General features: G+C 38.0%; 2 protein-coding genes across 3 annotated transcripts in view; both read right to left on the reverse strand.

The window, feature by feature from the left end:
* RPL9 (ribosomal protein L9) overlaps positions 1-15146 on the reverse strand; it is a 457174-nt gene that overhangs the window by 368351 nt on the left and 73677 nt on the right. The window lies entirely within an intron of this gene.
* RFC1 (replication factor C subunit 1) overlaps positions 1-15146 on the reverse strand; it is an 87218-nt gene that overhangs the window by 62340 nt on the left and 9732 nt on the right. For both annotated transcript variants that reach the window (XM_049631904.1, XM_049631905.1), the window contains exon 2: positions 9670-9798. In XM_049631904.1, the coding sequence (XP_049487861.1) occupies positions 9670-9798 (129 nt within the window). The remainder of the gene's footprint in view (positions 1-9669; positions 9799-15146) is intronic.

The raw sequence follows: 15146 nt of genomic DNA on the forward strand, positions 1-15146 counted from the left end.
GACGCGGGGCTCGAACTCACGGACCACGAAATCATGACCCGAGCCAAAGTCGGCTGCTTAACCGACTGAGCCACCCAGGCGCCCCAGAAAAAAGGCCAAAATTTAAAAGGGCAACTAGATTATAAAAGATCCAGCCCTAGAACTCCACCAAACGGTGGGGGAGCTGCTGGAACTCTCTCCAGGTCAGAGGGGCCAAGGTTTACATTCTCCCTTCACCTTGATGGCATGGACTGAACAGGGTCCAGGTGCCCTAGCCAGCCTATCACCTCAGTAAGCCCCAGGCTCTTGTCCACACCAGCCCCAGACATCCCACCTATGTGACCCCAGTGCGATACACACCACAATATCCTTGGTCAATTCCCACTATAGCTCTGTCTTGCCAAGGTGACACAGGCACAAAACACCCCAAAACACTCCAGGCCCATACCACTTTGGCTCCAACTTACCAGGACACCCCCAATACAGAGCTCCCCAAGAACTCCTGGCACGTGCCTGTTTTGGATCCAGATGATTCACCAAGGGACCCACTACATGCAGTGCCTTGTGACCACCCAGCCCATTCCTGCTTTGGATCTAGACAACTCACCAGGATTCCCCTATACAGAGTGTCCAGGACCATCCAGCCCCCTCTCAAGTCAGCTCCAGCTACCTCACCAGGGCACTCCCACACAAAGCACCCCAGGACACCTTCATGTGCACACACTTCAGCTTCAGCTGTCCTCAGCACAGAGATCCCTTAGACCACCCTAGCCCATGCCCACTTCAGCTTCAACTGTGCACCCTGTGCACAAAGAGCCCTGGGACCACCCAGTTTACACCTACTTTAGCTTCAGCAGTCCTGCCAGGGTGTCATCTGCGCAGAGCAGGGAACCCCAGGACCTCCAGCTTGCACCCACTTCAACTTTAGCTGCTCCATCAGGGCACCATCTGTGCAGACAGCCCTAGAACCACCCCAGTCCACACCCACTTCAGCTCAGGCCATCCCACCCGGGTACCCCAGCACAGAGTTCCCCAAGACCACCAGCCACAACTTCAGCCAGCCAGCCAAAGTCACCAGACACATGCAGTCTACACAGGAGATGGCCATACACAAGACAATTCCTTCAAGGTTAGAAGTATCTGTTCTACCTAATTCATGGAAATAAACACAGAAAGTCTGGCAAAATGAGAAGACAGAGAAATATGTTTTAAATGAAACAACAAGACAAAACCTCAGAAAAAGAACTAAATGCAATAGAGATAACCAAGCTATCTGCTAATCATTTCAAAGCAAGAAATAAATAGATAGATAAATAAATTTAAAGTAATGATCACAGAGATGCTCACCAACTGGAGAGAAGCATAGATGAATTCAATGAGAACTTCAACAAAGAGAAAATATTAAAAAGGACCACGGTTGAAGAATACAATAAAGGAAATTAAAAATACACTACAAGTAATCAACAGTAGATTAAAGAATGCAAAAAACAGATCAGTGACCTGGAAGACAAGCTAATGGTAAGCACCCAAACAGAACAGCAAAAAGGAAAAAGAATTAAAAAAAAAAAAAAAAGACACAGAATAGGTTACGGATCTCTTGGAAAACATCAAGTGAACAAAAATTTGCATTTAGGGGTCCCAGAAGAAAAGAGAGACAAAGGGTGAGAAAACTTACTTGAAGAAATAAGAACTGAAAACCTCCCCCAACTGGTGAAGAAAATAAATATCCAACTTCAGGGAGCACAGAGAGGTCCAAACAAGATAAACCCAAGGAGTTCCACACCACAGCACATTAATATGTAACATGTCAAAGATTAAAGATAAAGAATTTTAAAAGCAACAAGACAGAAGCAAATAATTACCTACAAGGGAAACCCCATAAGGCTATCAGCTGATTTTTTAGCAGAAGGGATGGCATGATATATTCAAACTGCTGAATAAAAAAAAAAAAAAAACCTACAACCGAGAATGCTCTACCCGACAAAGTTATTCAGAATTGAAGGTGAGCTAAAGAGTTTCCCAAACTAAAGTTAAAGGATTTCATCACCACTTAACCAGCCTTACAAGAAATATTAAAGGGCTTCTTGAGGTGGAAAAGAAAGGCTGTATTTAGAAGAAAATTATGAAAGGAAAAAAATTTCATGAGTAAAAGCAAACACAGTAAAGGTAGTAGGGCAACCATTTATAAAGCTAGTATAAAGGTTAAAAGACATAGTAGTAAAATCAACTATATTTTTTAAATTAGAGGTGTCTGGATGGCCCAGTCAGTTGAGTGTCTAACTCTTGATTTCAGCTCTGGTCATGATCCCAGGGTCATGGGATCAAGCCCTGCACTGGGCTCCACACTGAGTATGGAACCTGCTTAAAGATTCTCATTCTCTCTCTCTCTTCCACTCTACCCCGCTTGCTCTCTATCTCTCTCAAATAAAACAAATTGGTTAAGGGGACTCACATAATAAAAAGATGTAAAATATGAAAACATATACACAAAATGTGGGATAGGAGAGTAAAAATGAAGTTCTTTTATAATGTGTTCAATCTCAAGTGACCATCAATTTAATACAGAATATCATATACCTGGATATTACATAGGAACCTCATGATAACCACAAGGCAAAAACCTGAAATAGATATACAAAAATTAAGAGAAAGAAAGCCAAGCACAACACTAAAGAAAGTTATCAATCACAAGAAAGCAAGAAAGGAACAGAGAAGAACTACGAAACCAACCAAAAATCAGTGAACAGAAAGGTAGTAAGTACATACCTATCAATAATTAAATGTAAAAGGTCAAAATGCTCCAATCAAAAGACAGAGGGTGATAGAATGGATAAAAAAACAAGACCCACCTATATTCTATCTATAAGAGACTCACGTCAGACCTAAAGACACATACAAACTGAAAGTAAAGATATGGAAAAAGATATTCTGTTCAAATGGAAACTAAAAAAAAATCCAGGGTAGCAATACCTGTATCAGACAAAATAGACTTAACAACAAAGATTATAACAAGAAACAAAACATGGCATTACATACTGATAATGGCATCAATTCAACAAGAGGATATAACAATTGTAAATATCTATACACCCAACATCAAAGTACCTAAATACATAATACAAAGATTAACATATGTAAAGGAAGAAATCGACAGTGATACAACAACAGTAGGGAACTTTAACACCCCATTTCATCCAGACAGAAAATCAATAAGGAAACAGCTTTTGAATGACACATCAGAACAGACCAACTTAACAGATATATACAGAACATTCCATCCAAAAACGACAGAATACACATTCTTTCCAACTGCACGTGGAACATTCTCCATGGCAGATGACATGTCAGTCCACATAATAAGTCTCAATAAATTTAAGAAAACTGAAATCATATCAAGCATCTTTTCCAACCATAACAGTACAAAACTAGAAATCAATTACAAGAAAAAAAAATGGAAAAAACACAAACACGTGGAGGTTAAACAACATGCTATTAAACAACTGATTGGTCAATGATGAAATCAAAGAAGAAATTTAAAAATATATGTATTAGTACAAGAAGTTCTAGCCATAGCAATCAGACAAGAAAAAGAAAAGGGCTCCAAATTGGTAAAGAAGTAAACTATCACTATTTGCAAATGACAGGATACTATTCATAGAAAACCTTAACTCCACCAGAAAAAAACATTGGAATAAATTAATTCAGGAGCCTCAGGATACAAAATTAATATACAGAAACCTGTTTTGTTTCTATATACTAATAACAAAGTATCAGAAATAGAAATTAAGGAGTGCCTGGGTGGTTCAGTTGGTTGAGCGTCTGACTTAGGCTCAGGCACTTAGGCTCAGGCTGTGATCTCACGGTTTGTGAGCTCGAGCCCCACATCAGGCTCTCTGCTGTCAGTGTGGAGGCCGCTTCAGATCCTCTGTCCTCCTCTCTCTCTCTGAACCTCCCCAGCTCACACGCTTTCTCTCAAAAATTCATAGAAACATTAAAAAAAATAGAAATTAAAGAAACAATTCCACTTACAATAGCACCAAAAAGAATAAAATACTTAGAAACAAATTTAGTCAAGAAAGTGAAAGATCTGTACTCTAAAAACTATGAAATATTGATGAACAAAACTGAAGATGTCACAAATGAAAAGATAGTCCATGCTCACGGATTGTACGAATATTGTTACAACAGCCATACTACCCAAAGCAATCTACAGATTCAATGCAATCCCTATCAAAATACCAACAGTAATTTTCACAGAACTAGAACAAAAAATACTAAAATTTCTATGGAACCATTAAAGACCCCAAATAGCCAAAGCAATCTTGAAAAAGATTGCAACATTTTTCTAGATGTCATTTCGGCAAGGGAAACAAAAGCAAAAATTAACTATTGAGACTACACCAAAATAGAAAGCTTTTGCACAGCAATGGAAAGCATTAATAAAATGAAGAGGCAACCTACTGAATAAGAGAAGATATTTGCAAATTATATGTCCAATAAGGGGTTAACATCCAAAGTATATAAAGAACTTCTACAACTCAACACCAAAAAACCCCAAATAATCTAATGGGCAGAGAAAGTGGGCAGAAAACCCAAAAAGAAATTTTTGCAAAGACATTCAGATGACCAATAGACACATGAAAAGATGCTCAACATCACTAATCAGCAGGGCAAATCAAACCACAATAAAATATCAGATTACACCTGTCAGAATGGCTAGAATCAAAAGACAAGAAACAAGAGTTGGTGAATATGTAGAGGGAAAAAAACACTCAATGCACTGTTGGTGGGAATGCAAGCTGGTGCAGCCACTGTGGAAAACAGTACGGAGGTTCCTTAAAACATTAAAAAATAGAAATAGAATACAAAATACAAAAATACATATATATAAATATGATCCAGTAATTCCACTTCTGAGTATTTACCAAAGAAAACAAAAACACTAATTCAAAAAGATAAATACACCCCTACATAGCCAAGATATGATAGCAACCTAAATGTCCATCAACAGATAGATAAAGATGTGAGATACATACACACGCACACTAAAATATTACTCAGCCATGGGGCACCTGGATGGTTTAGCTGGTTGGGTGTCTCACTTGATTTCAGCTCAGATCATGATCTCTCGCTGTAAGCACAGAACATGCTTGGGATTCTCTCTCTCCCTCTCTCTGCACTCATGCTCTCTCTTTCTCTCTCAAAAATAAATAAACTTAAAAAAAAAAGTTCTAGGGGCGCCTGGGTGGCTCAGTCGGTTAAGCGGCCGACTTACGCTCAGGTCATGATCTCACGGTTCATGAGTTCGAGCCCCGCGTTGCATTCTGTGCTGACAGCCTAGAGCCTGCTTCAGATTCTGTGTCTCCCTCTCTCTCTGCACCTCCCCTGTTCGCACTCTGTTTCTGTCTCTCAAAAGTAAATAAATGTTTAAAAATTTTTTTTTTTAAAAATCCTTCTAGGGGCACTTGGGTGACTCAGTCGGTTAAGTGCCTGACTCTTGGTTTCGGCTCAGGTCATGATCTCACTCGTGAGTGAGATCTCACTCCGTGCTGACAGTGCAGAGCCTGCTTGGGATTCTCTCTCTCTCCCTGCCCCTCTCTGCTTGTGCACACGCTCTCTCTCTCACTCAAAATAAATAAATAAACTTAAAAAAAAGTTCTGGGGCACCTGGATGGTTCAGTCAGATAAGTGTCTGCCTCCTGATTTCAGCTCAGGTCATGATCTCACGGTTGCGTGACCAAGCATCACATTGCACTCTGTGCTGACAGTGCCGAGCCCACTCGGGATTCTCTCTCTCCCTCTCTCTCTGCTCCTCCCCTGCTCATGCTCGCTTGCTCACTCGCTCTCAAAATAAATAAAGATTTCAAAAAATAACAAAATAAAAGGTTCTATTATAAAAATAAATAAATAATAACATAACAAAATATTACTCAGCCATAAAAAAAAAGGAGATCTTGCCATATGTCACACCTGGAGAGTATTACACTAAGTGAAATAAGTCAGACAGCAGAAAACAAATACCATATGATTTCACTTATAAGTGGAATCTGAAAAACAAAACGAATGAACAAAGCAGAAACAGATCCATAAATACTGACAACTGGTGGTTGCCAGAGGGAAGGGGGTTGAAGGCATGGGTAAGTAGGGGTGAAAGGGTGAGAGGTACAGGCTTCCAGTTATGAAATGAATCAATCATGGGGATGAAAGGTATAGATTAGGGAATACAGTCAATAGTATTTTAATAGTGCTGTATAGGACCTACACTTGTGAGCATAGCATAACACAGAGTTGCTGAATCACTATGTTGCACACCTGAAACTAATGTAATACTATTTGTCAACCATACTTCAATAAACAAAATAAACAAATAAAAAGAAAAATTTTGTAAAATGTAGACTCCTGTGAAGGGACTGTTAGCAATAATAGGGATGTTAAATGCAACTTCAACAAGGTCTCAAGGAGAAAAAATAAGAGCTATGGGGAAAGCTTCTATAATCTTAGGGGATATATATATCATAAATCGAATGCTGGTAAATATGAACATTAAAGACCATTCTGGTGAGGTTTCAGACAGAATCAAGGAACAGATTGTTGGAAACTGGAGAAACGGCAATCCTTGTTATAAAATGGCAAAGAACTTGGCTACATTGTGTTTTAGTGAAAGATAGAACTTGTGAACAATGAAATTATTTAGCTGAAGAGATTCCGAAGCAAACTGTTGGAAGGTGAAGATTGGGATCCTCTACAGTAAAATGCAAGAGGAGAGAAATGAACTGAATTGTTAAGCAAAAAGGAACCAGAACTTAAAGCTTCGGAAAATACTCAACCCACGTTGCAAAAAATGAGAACACATGTGCTGAAAAGAACACCAAAAGTGTGGCTGGACTATCACTCAATAAAGAGATAATGAGATTTCACAAGCAAAAACCATACTAGTTTGAAATGAGACAAAATGAAGGAAGGCTGTCAGACTTCTTGATTCTACGGGAAGGACAGTAGAGCTATTCAGCTGCAAACCTGCACCATTCTCTAAGAAAAGGAGAAGAGATCATGAAGGTGATTCAGAGATCAGGCTGCCTTACTTCTTGTTTCAACAGATCAACAGCCTCCATCCAGAAGCCTTGGGACTGGGACGACTGCCCCAGTGGGTCCAGAAGGCGGGATATCAAGCTAAAGATTTTCTCAAGCTTTAAGATCTAATAGAATTTGCCTTGCTAGGTTTTGGCCTTGCTAGGTTTTGGACTTGCTTGGGACCCATCCCCCCTTTCTTCCATCTGATTTCTCCCTTTTGAAATGGGAATGTCTATTCCATGCCTATCCCACCACTGTATTTTAGAAACACATACTTGTCTGGTTTCCCAGGTCCACAGCTAAAGAGGAATTTTCTCAGGAGAAATCATACCTTGAGTCTCACCCTATCTGGTTTAAATGGTATTTAGATAAGACTCTGGACTTGACAGTTGGTGCTGTAATGAGTTAAGACTTTTAGGGGCTGTCAGGATGGAATGAATGTATTTTGCATTGTGAGAAGAACATGAATTTGGGGGACCATTGGCAAAATGTTTGGGCTGAATGCTTGTATCCCTCCTAATTCATATGTTGAGCCCCTATGTCCCCATTGTTGCTGTATTTGGAGACAGAAGTCTCTAAGGAATTATGGTTAAATGAGGTCATAAAGGATGGGGCCCTGATCTGACAAGCTTTATGTCCTTGAAGAGACACCAGAGGCCTCACACATGTATGTACACACACTCACTAGCACACGTGCTCTCTCTCTCTACCTCTTTCTCCCTCGATGTGCTCGCACCAAGAAAATGTTATGTGAGGACACAGCAAGAAGGTAGCTATCTACAATCCAGAAAGAGAGTTCTTGCCAAGAACTGAATTGGCTGGAACCTTAACCATAGACTTCTAGCCTCCAGAACTGTAAGAAAATAAATTTCAGTTTAAGCCATCCAGTCTATGTATTTTGCTATAGTAGCCCAAACTAACACTTGAGCCAAAGACTTAAGAGAAAAGGCATTTAATAGAGACCAATCCTAATATGTTAGAATTAGCCAACAAGAAGTTTAAAGTACCTATTATAACCACATTCAAGAACATAAATAAATAAAATCTATGAAAAAGAAACAATCAGAAATTCTAGAATTGAAAAATACAATATTTAAACTAACATATTCACTACATAGGCTTAACAGCAAACTGGAGAGGGAAGAAGAGTCAATGAACCTGAAGACAGTAACAAAGAAATTATATAATCTGAAGTATAGGGAAAAAAAAAAAAGAATAAAAATGAACAAATCTCCATGAGCTGTGAGGCAATATCAAAATTCTAATATGTGTATAATTGGAATCCCAGAAGAGGACAAAGAGAATAAGGCAGAAATATATTTGAACAAATAATGGCAGAAATTTCCCAAATTTGATGAGATTTATACATTCAAGAAACTCAGAAACCATAAACAGGATACACGCAAGAAAACCACACCCAGGCACACCACAGTCAAAGCTGAAGACCAAAGATAAAAATCTGTAACGCAGCATGAGAAAAACAATACATAACATACAAAAGAAAACAATATGAATGACTGCTAACATCTTTCCAGAAAAAAATAGAGACCAAAGGACAATGGAACATTTTAAAGTGCTGAAACAAAAAACTGTCAATCCAAAATTCTATATCCAGCAAAAATATCCTTCAAGAATGAAGACAAAATAAAGACATTATTAAATAAACAAAAACTTACAGGCACCTGGGTGGCTCAGTCAGTTAAGCAACCAACTCTTGATTTTGGCTCAAGTCATGATCTCAAGGTTCATAAGATTGAGCCCCACTTCAGGCTCTGCACTGTAAGTGCAGATTCTGTCTCCCTCTCTCTCCCCTTCCCCTGCTTGTGTGCATGCATGCTCTCTCTCTCTCTCAAAATAAATAAACTGTTAAATAAATAAATAAAAACTTGGGCAATGTGTTACCAAAGACCTACACTACAAGAAATGGCAAAGAAAATTCTTCAGGTATAAAGACAATGATATGAGACAGAAATTAAGAAATTCTTATCTTCAATAAGAAATGAAAAGTACCAGAAATGGCAAATGTGGATAAATATAAAAGATCAATTTTTTTCCTCTTAATTTCTTTAAAATACATGTCTGTTTGGAGCAAAAATTATCACACTGAATGTGGAGTATTAACACATGTAGCTATAATACATATGATAGTTAAAACATAAAAGATGGTGGTAAATAGACCTGTAGAGTTACAAAACTCTCATATCTTACACAAAGTGGAACAATACTAACTCAGACACACTATTGTAGCCATCACCTGCTTTCTACAGTGACAATGTACCTTAACTTCTCTGAGGCCCAAGGAAGACAAGGAAAGAATAAAGCTTTCCTCCAAAGTTTTCCTTCACCAGAAGTCCAACACCTTTCACTTGGGGCTCATGTCTTTAAGAATAAACTTTGGTCTTAAAATACAAAGTTTTAACAACTGAAAAGGGTTCCATCTCTCCTATAGGAAAACAAGCAATGAATGCAGGAAGCTGTATTAATTAGAAATATACTTGTCTTCTTTCTCTGCAAAATGAGTTGAAATCTATATTCATTTCAGACTCGCATAATATCAAGTCTAGGAACTGAGTTCATTTAACTTTTTATACAATTCAATACGGTATCTGGAAAACTGACCTTGATTTCCTTTATTCCTTTCTTTGCTTTTAAAGTTTCTTCAGCAGACTTTGTCTTCTCATTCTTCTTCACTGTGTCAGTCACAAGTTTCTTTCCACTTGGTATAACCCCAAAGAATTTCCGAATATCCTAAAAGCAAAAATGGACATGCATAAACAAACATTAACGGCACAAAATGTGAATTTCACTTGCAAACGGGGACACCTGTACACACACTGGTTTGCCCTCAGCAATTTCTTCACAGTGCAATAACTCCACCATGTGCAGCAGTGTTCTTTTCACGTGCAAAAGTTTACTGATAAAATTACCTGGGTTAAGAACCCTTCGCCTAATGAAAAATAGTTATTAATTCTCAGAATTTGGCAAAAGCAGGACAAAAATGAGCAATGAAATTGTTCTTAACAACAGCATAATTACTAAAGAGGCAAGTCATATGTGCATATTCATCCCACCTCCCCAGGCACAGTGAGAGAGAAGACAAATGTTGAAGAGTACAATCCTTGCCCATGGCATTTATACTCCAGTTTGAAAGAAGGATACCTTTCACAACTCTGATCATTTAAGGCTTAATAACTTAAAACTTAATCACTTAATAACTAAAAACCTTGAAGTTACTCTTCTTTATAGGATTTTTCCAAATTCTGAAGTAAATATTTTATGCTTATTACAATATTCTCTTTAATTGCTCTATCCCTTTGTGTTAAGCTGAAATCAAATTAATCATAATGAAACATTTACAATGTAATTTACAATTAAAATCACTCACTTTTATCTTTTGCATACATATTCTTCCCTACCCTTTTAGATTTTAGCTTTGAACACGGGACGGTGTAGAGAACAGGAATAGATCTTGGAATCAGAAAGCCTCAGTATGAATCTCTACTCCACTGCTTTTTATGTGTGACCTTGGGCAGGTTACTTTAATCTGATTTCTCATCAGTAAAGTGGGACTAATACTACCTACACCTTATGAGGATAATTAATGTTGGCTCAGTAAAAAGCTTCCCTTTCCCTCATTTATGAACTATTATTCCTTCATATCACTGAAACGTCTCTACTTACAATTATCTCTGCTCCCAGGCAAGGATATAAGGAACACAAAATAATGAGATCTGAATAAGGATCTGAATTCCTAAGAACTGGGTTCAAGAGCCAAGTGTTCTCCTCTTCCTATCTTACGTTCCTGAGTTTTCAATCCTTTTAACCTGTTCCCTGTTCCTCTCTTTATTGTGGTGAGCAAAATGCCTGTTGAAAGTACTTTGCCGGGGCACCTGGGAGGTTCAGTCAGTTGAGCATGGACTCTTGATTTCAGCTCAGGTCATGATCTCAGGGTCACGGGATCAAGCCCCACTTTGGGCTCAGCACTGAGCATGGAGACTGCTTAAGATTCTCTCTGTCTCTGTCTCTGTCTCTCTCCCTCTCTGACCCTCTCCCCCACTCGTGTGCTCGCTCGCACTCTCTCTCTCAAATACAAAAAAATTCTTAAAGGTACTTTGTGAGGTGTAAGAAAGTTAACAATTCTTTCCTAGAACCTGGCAGTAAATATCATACTCTTAAAATGTCACAAATCCCAAATAAGCATGTTATGCACACACAAAAATAGCTTTGTGTCTAAGCAAATAAACAAAGCAGATAAATGAGGTACACAGACACTAAATTTCTTTTAAAAGATTATAGACCTCTCTGATTTTATGTTCTCTTTTGTAACCTGCTTAACACAGAAAAGTCACAAATCCATCCTAATAAAATCTAAGTCTAAAAAATATTGTTTACAGAATGAATACTTCACCTATGAGGCTAAGACATTTGTGTCAAGTGCTAAATAAAGAAAAATAGGCAATAAAGAAAGGCACAGTCTTCCATATAACTTACAAAAAACTGGGTTTGCGGTTGACAACTATTTACTTTATTGCTTCTGGAGGAAATGACAGTTTCACACCAGAGTTTCACTTTTAAAATTACCAACTGATTTTTCATTCAAATGGTGGTGACGGTTTGCACGCATGCATGCACCCTTACACACAGCACAACACATGTACCATGGAAATACCAAAACTGAATATTAATAATCAGGTTAAAGTCACTGCTGGTTTTCAAACTGTATTAGGCACACAAACGCTTACAACCACAAAAGAAAACAAAATATAATTCAGGAAATGGAATGGTTGGTTATGTTAAGGCTCTCTGACTTTTGTGTTTCATACTCAGCATTGTTACTTTTCCTTCCTAACTAATCCTTTCTATTCACATCCCCTTTCTCTTCCTTTTCTTTATTCTACCCTACTCTCTCACTCCCCACACCCTTATACTCTGATGGCAGCAGAACAGTCAAATAACAACATTCTGATCTATCCCAATGCGCACTGAAAATCTAAACTTTTGGAAAAGAATTTTCATCACAAGGAAAGCCAATTAACTCACACCTTTTAGGATTATCTCCAATGTGAACAGCCATCTTGTATATAAACATCTAAAAGACAAGGGTCACTAATTTGGCCTTAGAGAGTGACTTCACTTTACCCTTCAATTAACATTCCCTAGTCTAGTACTCCCAGTTTTCAAACATTTCATGAAATGGCGAACAAGTCTAGTGGCTAATCATACTCCCAAATAATAGATCTAAACATCACTCTTGGGGCACCTGGGTGGCTTAGTCAGTTAAGCACCCAACTTTGGCTGAGGTCACGATCTCCGGGTTTGAGAGTTCAAGCCCCACATCAGGCTCTGTGCTGGCAGCTCAGAGCCTGGGGTCTGCTCCTGATTCTGTCTCTCCCTCTCTCTCTTTGCCCCTCCCCCACTTGCACTGTCTCTCTCTTTCTCAAAAATAAACATTAAAAAAAATGTTTTAATTTAAACACCATTCTTGAATGCACAAAATAATTATTCCTGAGTATATGAGTAGAAGAGGGAACCGATCTTAATTTACTTTTATAATCTTGGCAAAGGGAAAGTCTTCTAAGTATAACATCAAGCCTAGAAACCATCCATAAAGGAAGACAGATCTGACTACATAACAAGAAAAGATGCCATAAACAAAAGTTAAAATACAAGTAACTAACTTGAAAATATCTACAGTATATGGTGTATATATAGGGTCCCTACAAACCAATAAGATAGCTGAGTAGAAAAATGAATTAAAGCTACTAGTAAGCAAATTATAAAAAATGCAAATAATCAACAAATAATAAGAGATGTTCAACTTCACAAATAATAAACAAATAAATTGAAGCTGGATTATTTTTCTCTAAATGTTAAAAGACTGATAATGCCCAGATTTGTCAAGGATATGGGGGAACAGATGCTCACAAACTATTCTGCTGTAAAAGTAAAAACTGGTATACTGGAGGACAAAAACTCATCTTGAAGACAATCAGCAATACTTGTCACAATTTTAAATGTGCATATCCATTGTCACAGGAAGTCCATTTCTAAAAGAAATGATAAAAGAAATAACATTATTTTTATTTGGGGAGACCAAAAAAAAGTAATTAACTCTTCTTATTTTCTTCTTCAACAGTTACTAGTTGAACAAGTAATTCAGGTCAAATAAGGCAAAAACTTGGGCAAAAATCACATCAAAGTTAAAACAAATTTTAGCACAGATAGCTAATAATAACAAGTTTATGTGCTTTTACTTACAGCTACTGGACACAGATTTCTCTCTCTCGATTCTGTGAGGTATATAAGGCAAACAGAATATCTCTGTTTTATAGATAAGTGGAATTAAGACAGACAAAGGCTTTCTATCCGTTTTGCCATTTAGTACCGGACACTTGGGATGAATTACATAACTTCTCTGCCTCTCAGTTTCCTCACGTTACCACCTGCCTCATAAAATTCCTGTGGGGATTAAGGTGGCACACCAAAAACCTCCACCACGGAACCTGGTCCTCCAAATCCCTTTCAGTTTTCCACTTGACCATGACTGCCCCTTCATAGTTTTCCTACAACTCTAAGGATCTATGCAAAGTAGCCATACCCCACAATTAGCAGTATGGCATTTCCCTTCTCATTCCTGACAAGTTTGTATGCTTAGAGGCGGGCACTGTGCCAGGGACTTAGAACACAAACAGGAAAATGCCCTCATGAAGCTACCTGGGAGAGAAATTAGTATATAAAGAATTAAATACAGGGGCACCTGGGTGGCTTGGTCGGTTAAGCGTCCGACTTCGGCTCACGTCATGATCTCACGGTCCGTGAGTTCGAGCCCCACGTCGGGCTCTGTGCTGGCAGCTCGGAGCCTGTTTCGGATTCTGTGTCTCCCTCTCTCTCTGCCCCTCCCCTGTTCATGCTCTGTCTCTCTCTGTCTCAAAAATAAATAAACATTAAAAAAAAATTTTTTTTTTAATAAAATAAAAAAAAAAGAATTAAATACAAAAGAGTGCTAAGACAGAGCTTCTCACAAAACTAGAAGACAGGAACAACTAACACAGACACCTTTCCAAAAGAAGCAACACCTGAATTAAGTCCTAAGATGATTAAATGAGATTTTTTTTTTAAGTAACCTCTACCCCCAACGTGGGGCTTGAACTCACAACCCCAAGACCGAGAGTCACATGCTGTACCGACTGAGCCAGCCAGACTATACTTTTGATAGTCATATAAATCTGAGTTTGAAGGCACTGCTGTTAAGTTCCATAGAGCAGGCCTAGCTCACCACTCTATCTCAAGCACAGGGCCAGCACTTGAGATAATGTTGGATGAATGCAATGGAGCACTGGCTGGCTCAGTCAGTAGAGCTTTTGAGTTCAAGCCCCACACTGGGAGTGATTACTTAATAATAAAAGCTTTAAAACTATACGTATCGGTTGAACACATGAGCAGTTATTTCTAAGGTCACTGACCTTTACATCTGGGCTCCCTCCAAAAGAGAGGTTCTTGATTATGTAAAATGAAACTCATGGTAGATGTGTTTTTAAAAAATTGAGTATTAACATAATCTTTAATTGAGATTAATTTTTTGCTATGACTTTACCTATTGCTTTTGACTTTAAGAAATTTTAAGTGGGTATTAAATTAACACTTATTGTGTATTAATTCTGAAATAAATTATTAAAGTTGACCTATAATTAACCCTTGAAATATGGTACTCTCTTGTCATATTATAATATTGTGGCTACAAAAAACAAAATAGTTTCACTCTTTCTACAATATTTCCTCTTCAAATTTGTTTTCGCCAAACTAATTATCTTTTAGAAATCATATATATCTCTACATATAATCAATGTTAATGATACAGCAAAGTCTAGCACTGGCCTCAAGAAATTCTAAGATACCAGTGAGTAAAAAAGAAGTGTGATCTGAAAAATTTTTAAATAATCACAGGTTCTATCCAGGAAGAATTTTACGAACCTGCATCAAATTCCTCTTTATTCCTTCATTCATTTATTCATTCAACAAATATTCACTGAGAGCCTTCTATGAACCACGAACTCTTCTCGGTGCTTGGAATAAACAAAACAGACAAAAGTCTCTGT

This window comes from Panthera uncia, chromosome B1 (assembly GCF_023721935.1).
Source record: "Panthera uncia isolate 11264 chromosome B1, Puncia_PCG_1.0, whole genome shotgun sequence".
In the NCBI taxonomy this organism is placed as follows: domain Eukaryota; kingdom Metazoa; phylum Chordata; class Mammalia; order Carnivora; family Felidae; genus Panthera; species Panthera uncia.